The 25,599-nt window shown below is 47.7% G+C and overlaps 1 protein-coding gene across 8 annotated transcripts in view; it reads right to left on the reverse strand.

Moving 5' to 3' along the window:
* Window positions 1–5,829: 5,829 nt before the first annotated feature.
* The window catches only part of LOC119960740 (collagen alpha-3(VI) chain-like), a 314,544-nt gene continuing 294,774 nt past the window's right edge, over window positions 5,830–25,599 (reverse strand). For 7 of the 8 annotated variants that reach the window (XM_038788388.1, XM_038788372.1, XM_038788380.1 and 4 more), the window contains 4 exons: window positions 19,125–19,295; window positions 18,926–18,976; window positions 10,192–10,362; window positions 5,830–6,855 (listed from right to left, as the gene is read on the reverse strand). In XM_038788388.1, coding sequence (XP_038644316.1) covers window positions 6,815–6,855; window positions 10,192–10,362; window positions 18,926–18,976; window positions 19,125–19,295 — 434 coding nt within the window. In that variant the 3' untranslated portion in view covers window positions 5,830–6,814. The remainder of the gene's footprint in view (window positions 6,856–10,191; window positions 10,363–18,925; window positions 18,977–19,124; window positions 19,296–25,599) is intronic. The other variant, XM_038788360.1, reaches the window with a different exon arrangement.

A 25,599-nucleotide genomic window follows, 5' to 3' on the forward strand; every position in this document is an offset into this window, starting at 1 on the left:
GCTGGGAAGTGGCAAATGGAGTTTAATACAGAAAAGTGTGAGGTTGATTCATTTTGGAAGGAGTAACAGGAAGACAGAGTACTGGGCTAATGGTAAGATTCTTGGTAGTGTGGATGAGCAGAGTGATCTCAGTGTCCATGTTGATAGGGTTGTGAAGAAGGTGTACGATGTATTAGCTTTTATTGGTAGAGGGATTGAGTTTTGGAGCCATGAGGTCATATTGCAGCTGTACAAAACGCTGGTGCGGCCGCATTTGGAGTATTGCGTGCAGCTCTGGTCGCTGCATTATAGGAAGATAATGGAAGCATTGGAAAGGCTGCAGAGGAGATTTACCAGGATGTTGCCTGGTATGAAGGGAAGATCTTGTGAGGAAAGGCTGAGGGACATGAGGCTGTTTTTGTTAGAGAGAAGAAGGTTAAGAGGTGACTTATTTGAGGTATACAAGATGGTCAGACGATTAGATAGGGTGGACAGTGGGAACCGTTTTCCTCGGATGGTGATAGCTAGCACAAGGGGACATAGTTTTAAATTGAGGGGAAATAGATATAGGACAGATGTCAGAGGTAGGTCCTTTACTTAGAGAGTAGTCAGGGCGTGAAATGCCCTGCCTGAAACAGTAGTGGACTCACCAACATTAGGGGCATTTAAATGGTCATTGGATAAACATATGGATGATAAGGGAATAATGTAGATAGGCTTTTGATTGGTTTCACAGGTCGGCGCAACATCGAGGGCCGAAGGGGCTGTATTGAACTGTAATGTTCTATTGTTCTATATTGTTCTGTTCAGATCTCACAGAGTTTGGAGCACAAGGTCATCTACGCTATCACAGAAGCCCGATATGCCTGGTTGACACAATCTGTCAATTTCAATGTGGACAGAGCCCACCAGGATGCCCGGGAAGCGGGGTTCGCTTCCATCGCTCAGATGCCCCTGTTTCAGGAGGTGACCAATGGAATGCATGTTGCCACATGAGCACCTGCAGATCCAATCAAAAGGGGTTCCAGCCGATGAATGTCCTGCTGGTGTATGACCAGGAGATGAACATCATGCACGTCTGTGCCCGATACAGGGCAGTGTGCATGGCGTATTCATCCTTTCACACTCACTGGTTCCTGGCCTCTTCGAGACCACCCCCCACCCCGGCTGAAGGGTTGACTCCTGGGTGACAGGAGTTATCCACTGCGATAGTTGCGGACGACACCTATCCGGAGGCAACAGACCGACTCGGAGACCTGCTCGGCTAGCAGTGTGATCGAGGGTGCTTTGGCGTCCTGAAGATGCGCTCAGGTGCCTGGTCAATTCTGTGTGACATTATCATAAATGTAAGAGCTGCAATGGTTAATGAAATGTCTCGATCTGCCACTAGAGGGACCTAGAGTAACAAATATACAAGATATTGATGCTAAGCCTTGTGGGGGAAAGAAGTGAAGGAGATAGCTAGTGTACAGACTGAAGGAATGAGAGTGCAAGTGAGAGCAGATCATAGTTTATAATAGTGTAGATATTAGTAGGTGATGAGTGTAGATTATATGTTAATTATCAACTGTGCATTATACAGGAGTAAGTGACAAATCCAATTAAGTAATATTAATATATTTATAGCTTTGTTCAGGTTAAAGCTATTTTGTGGTCTTTGTGCACACTACGCCAATCATCCTAAATTTTCAACATAACCAATGCCACACTCTTGAGTGCCCTCCAGTATGATGCTGAAAGAGTCTCCCACATCATGGCGGCCTGCAGAGGGGTGAGTGCTGGAGGGGAAGGAATGCCAGGCCTCATTCGATGAGGTCTCACTCTGCAACTGGATCCTCGACCTTCTGACCCATAGACCACAATCAGTAAGGATAAACAACAATACCTCCTCCACAATAGTTCTCAATACCGGGGGCCCACAAGGCTGTGTACTTAGACCCCTACTATACACCCTGTACACACACAACTGTGGGAAAATTTGGCTCCAAATCTATCTACAAGTTGGCTGATGACACGACCGTAGTAGGTCAGATCTTGAAAAGTGATGAGTCAGATTACAACAAGGAGATAGAGAACCTAGCGGAGTAGTGTAACAACAACAATCCCTCCCTCAATGTCAGCAAAACTAAAGAGCTGGACATTGACTTCAGGAAGCAAAGTATCATACACACCCCTGTCTGCATCAATGATGCTGAGGTGGAGATGGTTGACAGCTTCAAATTCCTAGGTGTGCACATCACCAACAATCTGTCCTGGTCCACCCACATTGACGTAATGACTAAGAAAGCACAACAGCGCCTATACTTTCTCAGGAAACTAAGGAAATTCGGCATGTCCATGTTGACTCATTAACATTTACAGATGCACCATAGAAAGCATCCTATCTGGCTGCGTCACAGCCTGGTATGGCAACTGCGTGGCCCAAGGCCGTAAGAAACTTTAGAGAGTCGTGAACACTTCCCAGTCCATCACATGAAGCTGCCTCCAATCCATTGACTCTGTCTACACCTCCCGTTGTCTGAGGAAAGCAGGTAGCATAATCAAAGACCCCTCCCACCCAGCTTATTCACTCTTCCAACTTCTTCCATTGGGCAGGAGATACAAAAGTCTGAGAACATGCACTAACACATTCAAAAACAGCTTCTTCCCTGCTGTTATCAGACTCATAAACAACCCTCTTATGGACTGATCTGATCTCTTCACACATCTTCTCTTCTGAATAGTACTGCACTCCTGTATGCTTCACCTGATGCCCATGTCTATGTATTTACAATGTGTATTTATGTTTGCCCCATTTTTTTTCTTGTAGGGAATGATCTGTCTGGACTGTTCATAGAACAATACGTTTTACTGTACCTCGGTGCACGTGACAATAAACAAATCCAATCCAATCTTCTCCCTTGGGTAAAGAAGGCAGAATATGTTGGCATTGGCATCTCGGATCATGCCTCACATCGGTGGATTTGGTTTTGAAATCGGGCCCTGTTCAGCGCCCACCGTGGAGTTTAAATGTAGGGTTATTGATGAATTTGGGGTTTTGTGGGTGCATGTCCAGGGACATTAGTGAGTACGTGGAAATCAATAGGAATGATTCTGTTTCAATCTCCACGCTTTGGGAGCCTTTGAAGGTGGTGATTAGGGGAGATTATATCGTACAAGGTGCGTATGGAGAGGGAGGTAAGGGCGAATGGCAGAGGTTGGTGGATGACATCTTGGAGGTGGAACATCGGGACTCATGCAACCCTACCCCGGTGCTCCTGGTGAGCAAGAAAAAGCTGCAGACACAGTTTGATCTTTTGTCTATGGGGAAGGAGGTGAGACAGTTGTGGCGTGCACTGGATGTCTTTTATGAGTATGGGAGAAGGCCAGCCATCTGTTAGTTCATCAGTTGAGGCCGGAGGAGGCGTCCTGGGAGATTATTCAGATTAAGGATTAGAGTGGTACTTTAGGTTGCACTCCAGCCAAAGTCAACATGGCATTTAACAGCACCGGCCCAGGGAAAGATCAGCCTACCTAAACCCACACCTCCACCCTATCCCCGTAATCCCATCTAATCTTTTTGGACACCAAGAGCAATTTAGCATGGCCAATCCACCTAACCTGCACATTTTTGGACTGTGGGAGGAAACCGGAGCACCCGGAGGAAGCCTACGCAGACACGGGAGAACGTGCAGACTCCGCACAGACAGTGATCCAAGCCAGGAAGCGAACTTGGCACCCTAGAGCTTTGAAGCAACTGTGCTAACTGCTGTGCTACCGTGCCACCATTTGAGGCTTTTGACAAGAATCTTTACAGGTCAGAGCCATTAGGGCCGGAGTGGTGGGTTGGTGGGGGTGGAGATTTTTAGATGGATTGGAGTTTACGGAGGTTGAGAGACGGGAGGCGTTGGACCCCCCTTTAGGCCGAGAGGAGATTTTGGCTGGTATTGGGTGGCTGAAAATGGGTAAAGCACCTGGGCCTGATGGGTTCCCATTGGAATTCTATAATAGATTTTCAGATCAGTTGGTTCCATTGTTGGGAGACATGTTTAACGACTCTCTATCCCGGGGTTTCCTGACGGTTACACTTTCACAGTCCTCCATTTCGCTGCTTTTGAAAAAGGATAAGGATCCAACAGAGTGTGGGTCATAATATGTCGATGCTGAATGTGGACGCCAAGATACTGGTTAAGGTGTTAGCGGTTAAGCTGGAGCCCTGTCTCCCTGAAGTGATTGCGAAGGATCAGACAGGCTTTTGCCAAGGGCCGGCAGTTGAATATTCAGAGGTTGTTGAATATGGTTCTCTCCCCGTTTGAGGAGCCTACACCAGAGGTGATTGTGTCATAAGATGTCGAGAAGGTGTTCAACAGGGTGGAGTGGAGGTACCTGTTCAAAGTTTTGGAGAGGTTTGGTCTGGAGCCAAAATTGATTCCATGGATACTGTTGCTATATAGGGCCCCCTTGGCCAGTGTTCTTAACAATATCTTAGGTTGGGTACTTCCATTTGAAAAGGGGGAGTAGACAGTGTCCGATATCTCCCCTCTTATTTGCATTAACGATTGAGCCCTTCGCCATAAAGGCTTTGGGTAAGTGAAAGGGGATAAAGCGGGAGGGGTAGAGCACGTGGTGAACCTAAATGTGGATGATATGCTGCTTTATGTTACAGACCCGGTCCCCATTATGGGTGACAGAATGGAGCTATTGAGGAGCTTTGGTTAATTTTCGGGTTACAAGCTGAAGTCCAGTGGGTCACACATGTTCTGGTCTTGCCCCAAACTGGTAAATCTTTGGGTCTCCTTCTTCAATACCAAGTTGCCGATCCAAATATCAAACTGGAGCCATGTTCTCTGGTGTCCATTTTTGAGGTGTCAGGGACTCACCGGGCTGCAGACAGGGGTGCAGGCAGGTGTCCTTGCCTTCACCTCGCTGATTGTGCGGGGGCGACTTCTGCTGGGGTGGAGTTCTCTGTCTCCGCCCAACACCTTGGTATGTTTGGGCGACGTAATGGAATCTTTGGAATTCCTCGCAGAAGTCAAATACCCCGTTAGGCGGTCGGTTGAAGGGTTCTGCCAGAGGTGGCAGTCTTTCAGCACCTACTTCAAGGAATTAGCCAGCGTTAGTTAGTGAGGGTGGGTTGGAGTTTTGTTTCAATTGTTTTTGTTTTGTGTTTTTCGGTTGTCTTTTTTTTCTTGGTGGATGGGTGAGTATGATCTGTCGGGATTTTTGTTGTGTTGATTTTTGTGTGTCATCTGCTGTGGAATATTGTAAAATTTATTATAAAGTTGGAAAATATTTTTAATGAAAAGACATGTGGAGCACGGTATACGTATCAGTAATTGATTGACAGACGGGGTCTCCTCTCTTGAAAAGAGAAGGGTAAAGAATAGAGGTATTCAAGGTTATGAAGGGTTTCCATAGAATGGGTACAAAGGGAATGTTTCCTGTAGTAGGCAAAGAGCATAGCTACAGGCTGTCAATACAAGATTGCCACCAAATCAAATTGGGAATTCAGAAGAACTTCTTCACTCAAAGAATTTTAAGAATGTAGAACTTGTTACCATGGAGTGGTTGAAGCAAATTGCATAAATGCAATTACAAGGAAACTGGACATACATATGAGGGAGTAGGGAATATGGTTACAATTGGTAAATTTGGATCAAATAAGATGGAAGACTGCTCAAGAGGCACTTGAAGATCAGGATGGACTGGTTCAGTTGATTGGCCTGTCTCTGTCCTGCATATTGTATGCAATCCTATCACCCCGATGTAAATTATATCGACAGAGGGTATGTTTCCTAATGCTGACATTGATTATGTTCAACGCAAAGACTCTTTAACCAAAACACAAGTAAACAATCTTGAGACAAAACATTTCAAATTTAAGAACAATTTTATTAGAAAGTTTCTCATATGTATCTGCATTAAAGTCAAACAATTTAACAATGTCATAAAAATACAACATTACAAATGACCCATACGTTCAAGCCTCGGAATTAAAAATGATTTATCTCAAAAGTATAATCCCAGTAGTATTCCTAAAAGGGTTCTTGTGTTATCTTTTCAAGGTGCCTAATATCTTGCATGACCAGAAAGTTGCATATCTGTACATATTCTATTATAATTCCAAAATTAGAGAGACATTTCTAAAGTACACAAAAAATTACATTGCTCTCTCAGGAGAGCCAGTATGGGGAGAAACTTTTAACAAAATAGAGCAAGTCTTCGAAATATCACTGAAAAACTTTCTTGAATGAGAGAAAGCTTAGTTTAAAAAAAAAGAATGGTTATTTTTGTAATTGAGTATCCACGTGTTGAATTTTTACATGTCTTGTGGGTACATATCTCATTTCAGCTCGTGATCTAACTCTAATAATTCACCCTCATTTTTAAAAAAATGTTCAAAGCATATACATACAATTGAAGCTTTCTTTAATATAATTTTATCCCAATGTAATTTGTATAGGATTTGTTCTGTGTTCATCATGTGTTTTTTTAAAAAGCATTGTAGTGTTAGTCACTAACAATTTTTTGCACTGAAGTGATGTGAAAGTTAGAAATGTTCATATTAAGTATGAAAAAATGGAGAACAAACAGACAAGAGAAACAAGCTGTATAAATGTCTACGTATGCAACAGTGGACAGATTATATCCACGCAAAGTTAGCACCCAGACTCAAAGTTAGCACCATTAAAACATGCAGCCTTTAAAAATTCAAACTCTTCGACATTTGATTAATGACAGCTATTAGAAGTACAGTGCAAAGTATCTGTTGAACCTTTAGCATATTGGGATTGATAGCAGCTTGTAGTCGCTGGCTCCTATCAGAGGTATATGTAGGGCATAGTCTTTATTTCATTTACGTTCCCATTGTAGTTACCATTCTGGTTTGAATCCGTCCTTAAAAATAAAGAGTATCTTATGTTTCTTTTCCATAAATAAAGAATCTAAGTTCATAAATAGAGAAATTGACTAAATGTAATTTAGATGGAAATAGTTGCCAATTTGAAAGCCAAGGAGATAGAGAGATACTGATGGGCACAACACTTCACTTATGGGACCTGGGCTTAGTCCAATAAAATTAGAAAGAGGTACTAGATCAACGGTTCCTTCCTTGCATGGTTCACATCAGTGCGCTTCGAGTACGTCCCTGACACTTTATGGCAGAGTGAATGAAATACACTTCATTCATATACAGCATAGGTCAACAGTCTATAGTGGGGGGTAGCATGGTGGCGCAGTGGTTGCACTGCTGTCTCACGGCACCAAGGTCTCAGGTTTGATCCCGGCTCTGGGTCACTGTCCGTGTGGAGTTTGCACATTCTCCCCGTGTTTGCGTGGGTTTCACCCCCACAACCCAAAGATGTGCAAGGTAGGTGGATTGAACACACTAAATTTCCCCTTAATTGGAAACAATGAATTGGGTACTCTAAAGTTTTTTTAAAAACAGTCTTTTAGTGCACAATGTGTAGCTTCTGGTTTTTCTATTTTTTGAGATGTCCAACTAATTCTGGAAAATCTGGCCCCCCTTGTCCTCACTTTGCACCCCACCAGCCTCCGTATTCAAAGAAGCATCATCTGCCAGTTTCGCCAACTCCAGCATGAAGCCACCACCAAACACAACCTCTCCTCACTCCCCCATCAGCATTTTGCAGGGATCATTCGCTCTGGGATATCGTGGTCCACTCCTCCATCACCCCCAACACCTCATCCTCTTCCCACGGCACATCCCCATGCAATGCAGAAGATGCAACGCCTGCCTCTTTACCTCCTCCCTGCTCACCATTCCAGGGCATAAACATTCTTTTCAAGTGAGGCAGCACTTCATGTGCACCTCCCTCAATCTGGTCTATTGCATTTGCTGCTCGCAATGTGGTCTACTCTACATTGGAGAGACTAAATGCAGACTGGTTGACCACTTTGTCGAACACCTTCTGTCCATCTGCAAGCAGGACCCAGACTTTTCTGTCACTTGCCATTTCAATTCATCATCCTGCTCTCCCATCCACATCCCCGTCCTTGGCCTGCTGCAATGTTCCAGTGAAGCCCAGAGCAAACTGGAGGAACAGCACCCCATCTTCTGATGAGACATGTTACAGCCTTCTGAACTTAACATTGAGTTCAACAACTTCAGACTGTCAACTCTCTCCTCCAACTTCACCCCATTTTTATTTCTTCCACTGATCTGTTTTTCCCTCACCATTGTTACCACCCACTTGGGTCATCTGTTCCGTGTTCCTACAAAGAGCAAAGAACAACACAGCACAGGAATAGGCCCTTCAGCCTCCAAGCCTGCACCGACCATGATACCCGCCTAAACTAAAACCGTGCACTTACGGCGTCCGTATCATTCCATTCCCACTATATTCCTATTCTTGTCTAGATGCCCCTTTAATGCTGCTGTCGTACCTGCTCTCACCACCTCCCCAGGCAGCGCGTTCCATATATTTACCATCCTCTGTGTAAACAAACTTGCCTCGCACACCTGTTCTAAACTGTTCCTAGTTTGACACTTCTCACCGTTTTTCTGCCATTAACACAGTCTAATCTCTTCATGTGTCACTATCAGCACCCTTCTTAGCCTTAATCACGCCCATTTACATTCCTTTCGAATTTCTGTCCACAACACCTTTGTCAATCTCTACCTATCGCTGGCCCTCTATCCAGCCCCACTGCTCCTTGCCCCCACAACAGTATAAATCTGACCCTGTATCCAGTTCTCTCCAACTTTGACAATGAATCATCCAGACGCAAAACGTTAGTTCTCGTCTCTGTCCACAGATGTTGTCAGACCTGCTGAGATTGTCCAGTATTTTCTGTTTTTGTCTCTGGAAAATCACACTCCTTGCCTACTTCTGCGGTACATTTCTCAGATCAGTTGTCTTGATTTATCTGGCCTCAAATCCTTTTCCGAAGTCCGTTTACATAACCAGTTTAGGTTGGTTACAACAGATCATTTCCATGCATGGGTTTCCTCCGAGTGTTCCGGGTTTCCTCCCACAGTCTAAAGATGGGGTTACGGTGTGACAGGAATATGGTGGGTGAGTGGGCCTGGTTGGGGTGCTGTTTCGTAGAGTTGGTGTAAATTCAATGGACTGAATGGTCTCTTTCTACACCGTAGGAATTCAATGGATTTTATGAAGACTTGGTGATCTATTTGTTCTTGAATTATTTGAAGACCAGTTTTATTGATCAGTGTTTTGCTAAACATTCTTTCATTTCATGGTTAATTGATCCCTCTCACTACGTTTTACATCAGGCGCTACCATTTACATGATCATGGTTAAAACTGTCATTCATTCCCTTGCAATCATAGAAAACCTTTTTCTCTATGGCCAGCATAGTTATATTTAGTTAAATAGGTTAATCAAATTAATCTTTAACTCTTCAACATATCAAATAGATAGAAATTCCAAGTTGGTGTGGTATTATTCTGATGTAAGGACTAAGGAGTATTGCTGAGGTAGAATAGAGGGATATTTAATCTGTAAGTATGTAACCTATAATAATAACCTCTATCATTGTCACAAGTAGGTTTGCATTAACACTGCAATGACGTTATTGTGAAAAACCTCTGGTCGCCATACTCCAACGTCTGTTTGGCTACCCCGAGGGAAAATTCAGAATGTCCAATTCACCTAACAAGCATGTCTTTCCGGGCTTTTGGGAGGAAACCGGAGCACCCGGAGGAATCCCACGCAGACACGGGAGAACATGCAGACTCCGTACAGACAGTGACTCAAACGGGAATCGAACCTGGGACCCTGGCACTGTGAAGCAACAGGGCTAACCTATGCTATTGTAGTTTAAGAGAAAACAAAAATATTAATGAATACACATTATTTAACATGCTGTTTAAGGCTTAATTTGGAGGAAAGGACACATGCTCACAATAGTTGTTCCCATACAAAGTAAAGCCAGGAGGAAAAATGTTGAAGTTCTGGGGGTACTGCCTATGTTTCACTGAAAATTAATGAAGATGAAAATTGTACCCTCCATATTTTCACTCTACCATGCTCTTCTGCAGAATTTTCACTCGACCATGCTCTTCTGTATAATGTTATTTCTGGCATTTCAATAGTGGCCAAATTTCTTGCCATTTTTCACCTCAATGGAGCATTGTTATATGGCTCTTTTGTGAGTCGCCATGCATTTAGTGTTTCCATAATCACCACCTTGCACAAAATAAGAAACATCTTTGGTTCTTACTATGCAATAGCATTACAAGTTATTTACCTTCAACACAAGCCTTGCTGCAGTCATCCTGTGTATTGAATCTGTTTTTATTTCCGTTGCACCCACCATACCAGAACCGTGTGCACAATTTAGTCTTTACATCATAGTACCACTTGAGGGAAAAGTTTCGGCAATTTCCTTCATCCCGCTGTAATTCACATATATCTTTAGCTGTGAAAATAAATGTAGTGTGCTTAATTGTTGAACAACTGAATAAAACAGGATAAATAAAGGTTACCTAGGAATACATTGGGCGACTTATTAGAGAGAATGAAGCTCCTTCGATTTTGCTATATCAGTGAGCTTCATTCCAATATCAGTCGAGCTTCCTGAATTGCGCTATTTCATTCCTTCAGCAAATATTGCCATACATTTCATTGAACTACAAATATAGCAGCAATTATTGCTGAATTATGACTATTCTAACTCACCTCAGCTGTGTTACCCCCTGTAAACTTGAGATCAAACAAAACTCTGCTGCCCATGTCCTAATATGCACCAAGATCCTTTCACCAATCATCACAGTGCTTGTTGAACTAGAATGGCTCCAGGTTAAGCAATGTATCTATTTTAAAATTTGCATTCTTATTCTCAGGTTCTTCTTTGGTCATTTCCCTTCAGAACTCTGCAATCTCCCCAGCTCAAAATCCTTTCAAGGTATCCGCCCTCCGCCAATTCTGATCTCTTGAGCATTCCTGATTTTAATCGGTCCACCATTGCAGGCTGAACCTTCCGTTGCCTGGGTTCCATGCTGTGCAATTTCCTCCCTGAATCTTTCCATATCTCTATATCATTTCTGTCTTTCAGACGCTCCTTAAATCTTACCTCTATCTGGTTCCACATCTGCTTATGTTACTCAGTTTCACAGTTTGTTTTATAACTGTCTTATCAAGTGCCTCGGATGTTCTGTTACGTAGAAGGTGGTATACAAATACAAGTTGTTTTTGAATTGGGGGCAGTGTTTATGCTCTTAAAACCAAACTGACTTTACTACATTCTTGTCTGTTCTCTGAATTTGTAATTCGTCACTTCACGGGTCTACCGGGAGGCCTTATACAAAATGTCCAGTACAGTCTGAAATCATTTTGTATTTCTTAATTCTACTCATAAAGCTTCTAGTCCCTGAATACATCTTGTTCTGTCCTCTCTTATAATTGAAAGGATTTCATCCTTAATCACTAAAGCTACTCCTCCCCTTTCCCAATTTCCTCCACCCTTCCTGGGGATATTATGAACTTGTTTCCAGTCTTGATTGCTTTATCACAGATCTCATTCATGCCCACCATGTCATACCCTCCAAGTTGAATTTGTGCCGACAGTTCATTCACATTTGGTTCTTATACTCGTTTGTGTAAAAAAGCCTTGTTTGGACCACACACCTATCCTTTTGCTCTAATGTTCTATTGACATGTTTCTCACTTATCTCTCATGATTTAATCACTGGCCAGTTTTGCTGTCCACAAACTCACACATACACGTGTCCAGGCACACAACCTACTTCTTTCCTTGTAACATTTGAATGTGACTTCTTCTGTTGTGCAATTAGCATGTAGTTATATGCTTCACTGATGAGACAGGTCTGTAATCTAGCTTTGCGATACTGATGTGGGCTGGATGCTGAAACTTTCTGAACACCCTTCCTTCAATGGGAATTTTGAATAAGCGAGTGGATTGTTAATAATTGGTGACTGCCAGCTCTCCTTCAAGATTTTCATCATAACTTGACTGCTACCCTAAGCAAAAGATGCAACAATCCTATTTTCTTGCAACACAAGTCTCGTGTTTAAGCAGGGAATAAGGATAATGGTTATACACCATGGGAACCATTTATATCTTGTTGGGATTGAGATTGGTGCATTTAGAATTCAAATTATAACATACTCTCATGGGATACAATGGTACGGGAAAGAAGAGACGTTAAAAGTCATAGAAAATGTCAGAAACCTCAATAAATCTTGCAGCACCTGTTAAGAGAATTTTGGGCTAAATCTTCCAGTCTTGCCCACTACAGGTATCATCGCGAGTGGAATGGACAATTTGATGGACCGCTGAAAGGTTCGTTGACCTCGGCGAGAGTTTCCGTCCACGGGTGGGCGGGACTGGAAAATCCAACCAATGTTGAGAGGCCAATATAGCATTTCTTTGGAATTTTTCTTGGACCCAAACGTGTTCAATAATGGAAATGTGAAAATGGTTGAATTTTCCAGAGTTTGATTGGAATTCTTTGGACATAAAGGTGTACTTTAGCAATACGTTTCCATCAAGAAATTAAATGCATGGAACAGAATTGTTAGGGTAGATGGTACATGATCTGTAAAATGTTTAGTTATTATAGACTGCATGGCCGCAGATCAGTTCTTGGTCATACGCAAGTCCTAAAATGTGGAATTTGTTTATTCTTATCCTCTCAGTTTTCACTGCTGTAATCAAGCGCTCATAGGCATTCACGGAAAGCAGCAGCCTCCTCTGGCCAACATTATTTCCCTTGAGAGAGTATTGCTTTAAGTTAGCAGAAATCCAAATCATGAGGAAAAGGGTCTGGAGATGTTTCATTGAAGTTAACTTAGATGTTTACAGCATGGAAACAGTCCCTTCGACCCAACTTAATAAAGTTTACAAGGTAATGAAGGAAATAACAATTTGATCAGGAAAAGAGTTCACTATGGTAAAAGCTTCATATAAGGACAACAAGATAAAATAGAAGTTAGAGGAATCCCTAACAGGTAAGTTGGGTGTAGTGAAGGGGGTCCGGAGGCTCTGGTGGGGTGGCTGAGGGTGGTAGAAAGATCAGAGTGACATTTAAAAATGGTGCATTGATCCGAGAATGATGCAAGTGCAGCCTCAACGGGACATTCCTCACCAAGGCCATAAAACACGGCAAACTTATTTGGTCCTGGACTTCCGGACTCTGGCTCTGGAGACTGCTTGCAGTCCCAGTCCTGTCCACTGCAGCTTCTGGTGCTGCAGGGATTAGAGAGCTGTTGGGTCAATCTGATTGGGCGGTAGCTCTCTGAGTCAGGGCTTCCTTCCAGAAGTCTCGCCTCCGGGCAATTAATGTTTGTTAGAGCATTAAATGGCTGCAGGCAGGCAGTGTTTGTAGGGATGTGTTCCACAAAACCCCGCCATACTGGCCACTACATTTGTCCTGTTACGAGCTCGAAGAATTGATCTAACATGAATCATATACCTTTTTTATTTAATCATATTCTCTATCTCGTCATCCAAGGAACCTTGGCTTGGTTTTCCTACCTTTCCCCCTTGTTAGAATGAAGTTATGCTGTACTGAAACATTTCCTCCTTAATGATCACCTATTGTCCCACTACCGTTCCATTGTAGGTTCTTCTAACTATCTTTCGATCCATTTTACCGTAGCTAGATTCCCTTCTTCCCCACTGAAATTAGCCCTCTTCCAATGCATTTTACATTTCTCCTTGCTCTTGCCCTTTACTAATTTAAACCTTATGATCACTCAAACCCAATTGTTCCCCATCAGACACTGCCACAAAGATATTTCCCCTCTTCTAGTATTTAACAGGGAGGTGTCCCATCAAATTAACATTAAACAGGAAATAATGGTAAACCTACAAGCTGTTATGCATTTTCCTGAGGGTTTTATTCTAACATTTCTAACATGAAAATGTTTGCGGTGGGTGTCAGGGCGGGCTGGAGTGGAAGACATCAGGAGGCCAAAAGTTAGTTTTACATCGTCATAAAAATCAGTTTGCAATTGTCTGCTCCATTCATCATTGGTGAGCTAGGTACGTCGGGAACAGTACGTCAATTTAATGTATTTGCATCTCGCTATAAGCCCTGCTCGCTGGGATCATCTCCCACTTTGGATCATCCGGACATTTCGGCATGCAATTAGGAAGCCGTTTCTCACAACAGTATGTAAGCATGTACACCTGGCAACCAGCACATCACTTGTGACTTCAAAGATAACTTGTCTACCTTGCGTCGTGTAACGTGCGCAGGAATCAGTGGCAGACTTTGCAGGCAGCACCACACTGCTTTCGGGAGCAACTCACAAGCAAGTGCCTACTTACCAGACCAACGGAAAGGCTTTACAAGGGGAAGGGGGAAAATTAGCTTCAGGCAGTAGAGGGAGTTGGGGGGGGGGGGGGGGGGGTAACTGGGGAACCGGGGGGGGGTAACTGGGGAACCGGGGGGGGGGGTAACTGGGGAACCGGGGGGGGTAACTGGGGAACCGGGGGGGGGGGTAACTGGGGAACCGGGGGGGGGGGGGTAACTGGGGAACCGGGGGGGGGGGGGGGAACTGGGGAACCGGGGGGGGGGGGGGGGTAACTGGGGAACCGGGGGGGGGGTAACTGGGGAACCGGGGGGGGTAACTGGGGAACCGGGGGGGGGGGGGGGGTAACTGGGGAACCGGGGGGGGGGGGGGGGTAACTGGGGAACCGGGGGGGGGGGGGGGTAACTGGGGAACCGGGGGGGGGTAACTGGGGAACGGGGGGGGGGTAACTGGGGAACCGGGGGGGGGGGGGGGGGGGGGGGGGGTAACTGGGGAACCGGGGGGGGGGGGTAACTGGGGAACCGGGGGGGGGGGGGGGGTAACTGGGGAACCCGGGGGGGGGGGTAACTGGGGAACCCGGGGGGGGGGGGGGGGGGGGGTAACTGGGGAACCGGGGGGGGGGGGGGGGGTAACTGGGGAACCGGGGGGGGGGTAACTGGGGAACCGGGGGGGGGGGGGGGGGGGGTAACTGGGGAACCGGGGGGGGGGGGGGGGGGGTAACTGGGGAACCGGGGGGGGGGGTAACTGGGGAACCGGGGGGGGGGGGGGGGTAACTGGGGAACCGGGGGGGGGGGGGGGGGGGGGTAACTAGGGAACCGGGGGGGGGGGGGGGGGGGTAACTAGGGAACCGGGGGGGGGGGGGGGGGGGTAACTGGGGAACCGGGGGGGGGGGGGGGGGTAACTGGGGAACCCGGGGGGGGGGGGGTAACTGGGGAACCGGGGGGGGGGGGGGGGGGGTAACTGGGGAACCGGGGGGGGGGGGTAACTGGGGAACCGGGGGGGGGGGGGGTAACTGGGGAACCGGGGGGGGGGGGGGGGTAACTGGGGAACCGGGGGGGGGGGGGGAACCGGGGGGGGGGGTAACTGGGGAACCGGGGGGGGGGGGGGAACCGGGGGGGGGGGTAACTGGGGAACCGGGGGGGGGGGGGGTAACTGGGGAACCGGGGGGGGGGGGGGGGGTAACTGGGGAACCGGGGGGGGGGGGGGGTAACTGGGGAACCGGGGGGGGGGGGGGTAACTGGGGAACCGGGGGGGGGGGGGTAACTGGGGAACCGGGGGGGGGGGGTAACTGGGGAACCGGGGGGGGGGAACCGGGGGGGGGGGGTAACTGGGGAACCGGGGGGGGGGGGGGGTAACTGGGGAACCGGGGGGGGGGGGGGGAACCGGGGGGGGGGGGGGGTGGTAACTGGGGAACCGGGGGGGGGGGGGGGGTAACTGGGGAACGGGGGGGGGGGGGGGTAACTGGGGAACCGGGGGGGGGGGTAACTGGGGAACCGGGGGGGGGGGGTAACTGGGGAACCGGGGGGGGTAACTGGGGAACCGGGGGGGGGGGGGTAACTGGGGAACCAGGGGGGGGGGTGGGGAACCGGGGGGGGGGGGGTAACTGGGGAACCGGGGGGGGGGGAACCGGGGGGGGGGGGTAACTGGGGAACCGGGGGGGGGGGGGGGTAACTGGGGAACCGGGGGGGGGGGGGGGGTAACTGGGGAACCGGGGGGGGGGGGGGGGGGTAACTGGGGAACCGGGGGGGGGGGGTAACTGGGGAACCGGGGGGGGGGGGTAACTGGGGAACCGGGGGGGGGGGGGAACCGGGGGGGGGGGTAACTGGGGAACCGGGGGGGGGGGGAACCGGGGGGGGGGGGGGTAACTGGGGAACCGGGGGGGGGGGGTAACTGGGGAACCGGGGGGGGGGGGGGTAACTGGGGAACCGGGGGGGGGGGGGGGAACCGGGGGGGGGGGGGGGGGGTGGTAAACTGGGGAACCGGGGGGGGGGGTAACTGGGGAACGGGGGGGGGGTAACTGGGGAACCGGGGGGGGGGTAACTGGGGAACCGGGGGGGGTAACTGGGGAACCGGGGGGGGTAACTGGGGAACCGGGGGGGGGGGGGGGTAACTGGGGAACCGGGGGGGGGGGGGTAACTGGGAAACCGGGGGGGGGGGGTAACTGGGGAACCGGGGGGGGTAACTGGGGAACCGGGGGGGGGGGGGGGTAACTGGGGAACCGGGGGGGGGGGGGGGGTAACTGGGGAACCGGGGGGGGGGGGGGTAACTGGGGAACCGGGGGGGGGGGTAACTGGGGAACCGGGGGGGGGGGTAACTGGGGAACCGGGGGGGGGGGGTAACTGGGGAAACCGGGGGGGGGGTAACTGGGGAACCGGGGGGGGGGGGGGGGTAACTGGGGAACCGGGGGGGGGGTAACTGGGGAACTGGGGGGGGGGGTAACTGGGGAACCGGGGGGGGGGGGGGTAACTGGGGAACCGGGGGGGGGGGGGGTAACTGGGGAACCGGGGGGGGGGGGGTAACTGGGGGAACCGGGGGGGGGGGGGTAACTGGGGAACGGGGGGGGGGTTACTGGGGAAACGGGGGGGGGGGTAACTGGGGAACGGGGGGGGGGGGGGGGGTAACTGGGGAACGGGGGGGGGGGTAACTGGGGAACCGGGGGGGGGGTAACTGGGGAACCGGGGGGGGGGTAACTGGGGAACCGGGGGGGGGGGGGTAACTGGGGAACCGGGGGGGGGGTAACTGGGGAACCGGGGGGGGGGGTAACTGGGGAACCGGGGGGGGGGGTAACTGGGGAACCGGGGGGGGTAACTGGGGAACGGGGGGGGGGGGTAACTGGGGAACCGGGGGGGGGGGGGGGTAACTGGTCTCTGGCAGGAGAAGGGGTTGTTCAGCTGGGGCAGTACTGGAGAAGAAGGGAAACTGGCCTCAGGGAGGAGAAGGAGGTTGCAGTTCTTGATCTACACTGGGGAAGTACAAATGGAGAAGGTTGCACTCAGACACATGACTGGAGGGAGGATGTGGGGAGTTAGCGTCCTCAGTACCAGGACGGAGAAAGAGAGAATGTTACAGAGTTACATATGCCACTTGGGACACAATGGGGAAAACGCTGAAGTATTGTGGGGCACTTCTCCTCCCTGCACATTCATTGGGGTGCATCCCTCTCCAACCCCACTGCTAAAAGGGGAAGGTCGCCTACTCCAATGGAAGAGGGTTACTCCCTGGCAGTGCCCACCTCAATGCCCCCTGGCACAATGTCCAGCCTCGGCCCTCAACCCCTGGGTCTCCAGGCACCCAAAGCATGGGCATGACAATCTGTTTTCGAAAACCAGTCATGATTTGCATTGGCATGTCTTTTCGCCACCAGGAGGGAGTATTCCATGAGCACGGGCGCTGCAGCGTAAAGTTGTTTAATGTTATTTAAATGGGTATAAATTTATGGAAATCAGGTTTATGCCCAGAAAGGGCCACATCACATGGGAGGGGAAGATCTCAAACTGAGATCTCGCTGGCACAAATTCCGTTTTGGCCCTCTCGGGGCCATAAGGGGATTTGCTCCTGTGGCAATGGACCCAAAAATCATATCCCATGTTTCTGATTCTATCCTCACCCAATATTTATGCGCATGGGTCACTAAATGGGTACGAGGTAGGAATCCTGACTGATTCCTCACGGTAGCATGGTGGTTAGCATCAATGCTTCACAGCTCCAGTGGTCCCAGGTTCGATTCCCGGCTGGGTCACTGTCTGTGTGGAGTCTGCACGTCCTCCCCGTTTGTGCGTGGGTTTCCTCCGGGTGCTCCGGTTTCCTCCCACAGTCCAAAGATGTGCGGGTTAGGTGGATTGGCCATGATAAATTGCCCATAGTGTAAGGTTAATGGGGGGATTGTTGGGTTACCGGGTATACGGGTTACGTGGGTTTAAGTAGGGTGATCATTGCTCGGCACAACATCGAGGGCCGAAGGGCCTGTTCTGTGCTGTACTGTTCTATGTTCTATGTTCTATGATTGTTCTTGCTCCTATGGATCTATTACATATGATTATGCCTCTATTGCCATTCCAGATGAAATCATCTAGCTTGATGATCTTCCTGGATCATGCCATAAATTAAACAGAACAATCAGCAGACATCCTAAATTCTTAAAGTTATTTATTTTCCAATAGTTTTTCCTCCTTTTCCAAACTGATCCTTCAGTCATCTCATTGAACACACATGCTGGGTGGAATTCTATGCCCCCTAATCCCGTGGAGTGTTTTTGGCAGCAGAGGTAGCTTTCTATTGGCTGGCGGCAGGATCTTCTGAACACTCTGATGTCAATGGCATTTTGCATTGTTCGGCGGCCATACCATTGGGGAATCCAGTGTGAGGTGTTGCCATCGGCTGGATTGAAGATCCTGCCATTGAGAAAGGCCATAAAGTTCAGCCTATTGTTTCTTGCTTCCTGTCCCCTAGCCAATCATTGTGACTGCCTGATCTCTGTTGACCTCAAGCATTTTGCTATCCCCTCGATAAACTCTGAATGGTCTCCTCTGCCTGCTTAAGCCTTCTTTCCTCTCACCCTCATCCACACTATCTTCTCTGTGCATCTCCATTCCTTCCAGATTGTGGCTGGAAAAATGTTGAGAAAGCAAATACTCAATTTGCGCCACATTTAAAATGCTGTCAGCTTTATGGTCTGAGAAGCTTATTATAAGTGTACTTTTTACCTGACAATGTGATTGCTTCAGGCTTGGGCTCTGATGTGCTTTCTTCCAGCACTGTGGGAGAAAATGACAGGGAGTTTAATTTGCTTTTTTCCTGATATTTTCTATATTTTTAACATCTGCAAGAAAAAAAAACTAATCAATGGTCAGTGCTCTTATTCTAGGCAATATGGTGTATTCCCTCCCCTGCTATATTACTTACTTGTTTTTGTGCATTCTGTAATGCACTCAGCTTCTGTGTCAAACCTATTACCATTACCGTCACAGCCGCCATACCAGAACTGAATGCAGATGTTGTTTTTGCTGTCAAAGAACCATTTTGCAATATACTCTGAGCACTGCGATCCAGCGTCAAAGTCCAGCATGCACCGATCTGTGAAATTTATGTGTAAAATACGAATTGTTAACACAAAGTATTTGAAAAAAAATGGGATAGTGCAATGCTAATGCAAGTTGAAAAGTTATTATCACCCCCATTGGCATTTGGTGTAATCATGGTGGGTAATCGCTGCAAGAGATAAGTTTAATCTCCAGCAGCAACAATACAATACCAGCAGTGCAATGTCATTCACCTGAGGAAGGAGCAGTGCTCCAAAAGCTCGCGTTTGAATCAAACCTGTTGGACTTTAACCTGGTGTTGTAAGACTTCTTACTGTGCTCACCCCAGTCCAACGCCGGCATCTCCACATCAAGTTCTTTTAATGGCATGGGGACCCACCTCAGAATGCTGACAGCAAATATACTTGGTAAAATAATGGCGTTGTGTCCATTCATTTTTCTTTGCCTGTGTAGGAGTCTCACCCCTAGGCTTATTGATATAAATTAACAAAACAGTTCCATGCAATATGGACATGTATGGACCATTTCCAAAGTTTGGAAAGGCTCACAGTCATATGCATTGGTTTTCTTTCATGCACCCAAAACCCCCAAGCTGCCCATGCTGTACTGAATCCAGCGACACTGTAAGTCGGGAAATGAGATAAATTCAGAGTGTCAGTCATTGTCACAGATTGTAGAGTTGATTCCAGTGGAAACATGAAATGAAACTCGCTTATTGTCACAAGTAGGCTTCAAATGAAGTTACTGTGAAAAGCCCCTGTGAATTTGTACTAAATTCACTCAAACGTTGTGACTTTCTTCACTCACAAAACAAGAAATATATTTTTACATTATATGCCAGACACTGTTCTGTAATCAATCCAGTGAACCATCCCTTACCCAAAATAAATTACCCAGTATTTTCATAAAAACCTAATGGATTGCATACAGTTGTAACAACAAAAAATTCCTGCCTGACTCAATATGAAAAATTAAAAGGGAAAGAAATGAAATGAAATAGTTCTTGCAGCCAGAGTGAAAACTCTGCTGAAAGAATTCTGGCTTGGAAGGTTCAGTGTTGACATCCACTGGAAAAGGATCTGCTGGTAATTTTTGCCAGGACTAAAGTTTCTGTCTGGTATTTACAGCTCAATATTTATTATCACATTTTATATGTGTTGAAGTTCTATTGATAATTAAATGTTACATTAATATATAGTACAGAAATGGGCCATTCTATCCAAACAGCAATGATGGAGAGGCAGTGGTGTAGTGGTCTTGTCACTGGACTAGTAACCCAGAGGCCCAGGAGAATACTCCGGGGACCCAGGTTCAAATCCCACCATGGCTGATGATAAATTCAATAAAAATCTTGAATTAAAAGTTTAATGATGATCATGAAACAATTGCCAATTATCGTAAAAACCCATTTGGTTCACTAATTAATGTCCTTTCGGGAAAGAAATCTGCCATCCTTATCTGATCTGGCCTTTCTGTGATTCCAGAACTACAGCAATGTATTTGATGTAAAATGCCCTCTGAAATGGCCTAGCAAGCCATTCAGTTCAAGGTTAATTTGGGATGGGTAAAAATACTGCGATGCCCACATCCCATGAATGAATATAAAATTATGCTCCACAACAGTCTCCTTGCATCCTTCCTCATTTTAGGCTGATATAAAGATCATCAATTCCTTTCTCCCTCACATGTTCATCTGTTTTCCTCTTAAATTTATTTATATTATTCATCTGAACAACTCCATTCCTAATAACATCTCTCTGACTAAATAAATGACTCCTCAGTTCACTGTTTTACTTCATGATGACTATCTTGTATCGATCATCTTTATTTTTGCTCTTCCCTGCAAATGAAAACATACAGTATGAAAGAATATTCCAGCCCCATTGCGGAGGGTCCCTCCACAGTGCATGCAGCAAGCCAGCCAAAAGTCCACTGACTTCGGTGTGACAGGAAGATCCCACTGGCGGTGCAGCGGGAAAATTCCCGTTGTGCATATCTGCACGATCAAAATCTTTCAATATTTTAAGAACTTCTACTAAAACATCCTTCAATCTTTTATTTCAACAAATTAGGATCCGGCCTGACAAGTATATACCTGGTATATCTTTTTTGCACCCCGTCCTACCCCTTCCTCTCATTTTTACAGTAGGATGACCAGAATTATATTTAACATTCTAAGTCTGGTCCAACCAAGATTAGAAACAAATTCATTATAACGTCCCTACTTTTAATTCTGTCCATATAGAAATATATCCTGGTGCTTGGTTTGCTATTTTTAAATAACCTTATTGACCTGTGTTGCTCCTTGTAATGATCTGTGTATTTGTTCTCCCAGATCACATTGTTAAGTGTTGCAATTCATTTGCCAGTCATGTGCCCTTTCTGAAAGTTTATTAATGTCTTCTTATAACGTGTTGCATTTCTCCTCATTATTGACATGCCCCATCACTCTCCCCAATTTAGAAAACATGTTGTTTCATTCAAAGTTTAAGTAATGAAGAAAAATTGTGGGCAATAGTGGTTCCAGTATGGATCTCTGTTGGACCTCACTTTCCAACTTTTGCCACTTTTGAAAAGCTATCCTTCACCCGTTCTCCCGACAGCCAGTTATCTATCCATTAGGCCGCTTGTCCTGTGACTCAGCATGCTCTTCCCTTCTTCATTAGATTACTATTTGGTACCTCATCAAAACCTTTTGGAAACCTGGATAAATTATACTGCATTAGCTTGTCTACATTCCCTGATTCACTTCAAGAATTCAGCAAGGTTGGTCAAACAGATATTTCCCATTTATAATCCATTATGACATGTTCATTATTATATCAATCATAGAATCCCGATAGTGCAGAAGGCCATTCGGAGCACTGAGGATACACCAACCCTCCGAAAGCGCACCCTACCTATTACCACTCCCCCACCCTATCCCCGTAACCCCACCTAACCTTTTGTCACTAAGGGACAATTTAGCATGGCCAGCCACCTAACCCACACATCTTTGGACTGAAGGAGGAAACTGGAGCACCCGGAGGAAACCCACGCAGACACGGGGAGAATGTGTAAACTTCACACAGTCACCAGAGGTCGGAATTACACCCATTTCCCTGGCGGCGTGAGGCAGCAGTGCTAACAATCGTGCCACCGTTCAATGTTTGATTTCAAAAATTTTGTTTCTGCATTCACCAATTTAAACATTCACTCCCTCCACTACTGATGCATAGTGGCAGCAGTGTGCACTATATATAAGATGCACTGCAGCAACCCACCAAGGCTCCTTTGACATCAACTTCCAAACCCACAAGCTCTGCCAACCAGAAGAATAAGGGCAGCTGATGCATGGGAATATCCCCACCTGCAGGTTCCCCTCCAAGCCATACACCATTCTGACTAGTAACTATATGGCTGTTCCTTCGTTCTTGCAGGAGCTCCTGGAACTCCTTTTCCCAGCAGCACAGTGGGTGTATCTGCCTCACTTGGACTACAGTGGTTCAAGGTAGCATACCACCACCTTCTAAAGGGCAATTAGAGTTGGGCAATAAATGCTGGCTTTACCAATGAAACCCACAACCCATGGAAAAAAAAAGCTGCCAAGATTCTAACACCCTATAATTTCCTCCCCAAACTTCTTTATCTCACTTTCCTCCTTTTATGACTGTCCTCAAAATATAATTTTGATCAAGCTATTGGTCACCTGCCCTAATCCTTGTTTTGTTTCTTAACACACCTGTGAAGAGTTTCACTATATCAAAAAGGGTGCACAAATACAAGTTGCTGCATTTCTGTGCTGTTGCATTAATGAAAAAGATTGGTGTTTGACGTTTCAATAAGCAGAGCAGAGATTTCGCAATCACCTGTGCAAGCGGACGGTTTCCCCCTGAACAGAAATGGGACCAATGTCTGTGCAGTGCTGTTGGGGAGGGTTGAAATTAACTAGGCAGGGTCCTGGGACCATGAGAGAAGATTCAGCAGGGAGAGGCAGAGCCAAAATTTGAAGAGACATTAAGTGAGTAGAAAGGCATAGAATTTCCAGACCAGTTTAGTCACAAGGACGTTTAGCAAAATTGAATGGTATTTATTTTAATAGAAGAAGTCTGACCAACAAGGCGGATGAGTTGAGTGCATGGTGGCACGTAGTTAGCACTGCAACCTCATAGATCCAGGGTCCAGGGTCCCGGGTTCAATTCCGGCCTCGGGTGACTGTCTGTGTGTAGTTTGCACTCTCCCCCCCCCCCCCCCCCCCCCCCCCCACCCCCCTCCTCCCCCCATGTCTGCGTGGGTTTCCTCCGGCTGTTCCTAGGTGGATTGACCATGCTAAATTGCCCTTAGTGTCCAAAAAGGATGATGTGGAAATGCCGGCGTTGGACTGGGGTGAACACAGTAAGAAGTCTTACAACACCAGGTTAAAGTCTAACAGGTTTGTTTCAAATCACTAGCTTTCGGAGCACTGCTTCTTCCTCAGGTGAATCACCTGAGGAAGGAGCAGTGCTCCAAAACCGGCACCATCCTAAAAGGATAGGTGGGGTTACTGGGTTACGGGAATAGGATGAAGGTGTGGGCTTAAGGAGGGTGCAGATGAGCCGAATGGCCTTCTTCTACACTGCAAATCCTATGATTCTAAAACTAAAACATGGGAATATGGGCTGGGATTCACCCCATCCGGCGGGGCAGGGAGTCCTGGCGTAGCGGAGTGGCGCCAACCACTCCGGCGTCGGGCCTCCCCAAAGGTGCGGAATTCTCCGCACCTTTGGGGGCTAGGCCCACGCCGGAGTGGTTGGTGCCACGCCAACTGGCGCCAAAACCGGCGCCAGCGGCCTTTGACTCCGCTGCCGCTGACGTCACCACCGGCGCATGCGCGCTGGGGGATTCTCTTCCACTTCCGCCATGGTGGAGGCCGTGGCAGCGGCGGAAGAAAAAGAGTGCCCCCACGGCACTGGCCCGCCCACCGATCAGTGGGCCCCGATCGCGGGCCTGGCCACTGTGGGGGCACCCCCCGGGGTCCGATTGCCCCGTGCCCCCCCAGGACCCCGGGGGCCCGCTCGCGCCACCAATCCCGCCGCCACGAGAGGTGGTTGAAACCACGGCGGCGGGAGAGGCCTCTCAGCGGCAGGACTTCAGCCCATCGCGGGCCGGAGAATCGCCGCAGGGGGCTCGCCGATCGGCGCGGAGGGCATGCCGATCGGCGGGGCACGATTCCCGCCCCCGCCAATTCGCGGGTGGCAGAGAATTTTTGCCACGGCGGGGGCAGGATTTTCGCCGGCCCCGGGCGATTCTCTGACCCTGCAGGGGGTCGGAGAATTTTGCCCATGATGTCATTTCTGTCACTAAGACATGGTTGAGAGAGGGGCAGGATTGGCAGCTAAATATTCCAGGACAGGATCTTCAGACATGACAGGGATGGAGGTAAAAGAGGATAGGCTGTGGTAATTCTGATCAGGGATTCAATTACAGCAGTAAGGAGGGAAGACATCTTAGAAGGCTCTTCAGAAAGTAGAAAGGGTAGAAAGTAAAAGCAAAAAAGGAGCAATTGCATTGCTGGGGGTGTTCTATAGGCCCCCCCCTAACATTCTGAGAGAAATAGAAGAGCAGATATGTCGGTAAATTTCAGAGAAGTGTAAAAGTAATAGGTCAGTGATAGTGGGGGATTTCAACTTCCTCAACATTAACCAAGCATGCATAGTGCTTAGAGGGAGTTAAATTCTTAAAATGCATCCAGGAAATCTGTTTAATATGTAGAGGACACTACAAGCGAGTTGGTGGTCCGAGAATTAATTTTAGGTAACAAACCTGGGCAAGTGGTTGATGTATCAGTGGAGGCAGTGGTATAGTCACTAGATTAGTAATCCAGGATAATGCTCTGGGGACAAGGGTTCAAATCCCACCAAGGCAGATGGTGGGATTGGAATTCAATAAATATCTGCAATTACAAGTCTAATGATGACCATGAAATCATCGTCGCTTGTTGTAAAAACCCATCTGGTTCACTAATGTCTCTTGGGGAAGGAAATCTTCCATCCTTACCTGGTGTGGCCTGCAGGTGACTCCAGATCCTAAGTAATATGGTTGACTATTAAATGCTCTCAGTGATGGGCAATAAATGCTGGTCCAGCCAGCGACGCCCACATCCCATGAACAAATGAAGTGGCTCCCCCATTTTGCAGACAGTGATCATAACTCCGTTAGATTCAAGATTTGACAGTGGTCAGCACGGCTGCCATAGAGCACCAGGGACCCAGTATCTATTCTGGCCTTGGGTAGCTGTCTGTGTTGAGTTTGCACTTTCTCCCCATGTCTGCTCGAGTTTCCTCCGTGTGCTCTGTTTTCGTCCCACAATCCAAAGATGT

The sequence above is a fragment of the Scyliorhinus canicula genome, chromosome 2 (assembly GCF_902713615.1).
Source record: "Scyliorhinus canicula chromosome 2, sScyCan1.1, whole genome shotgun sequence".
NCBI lineage: Eukaryota > Metazoa > Chordata > Chondrichthyes > Carcharhiniformes > Scyliorhinidae > Scyliorhinus > Scyliorhinus canicula.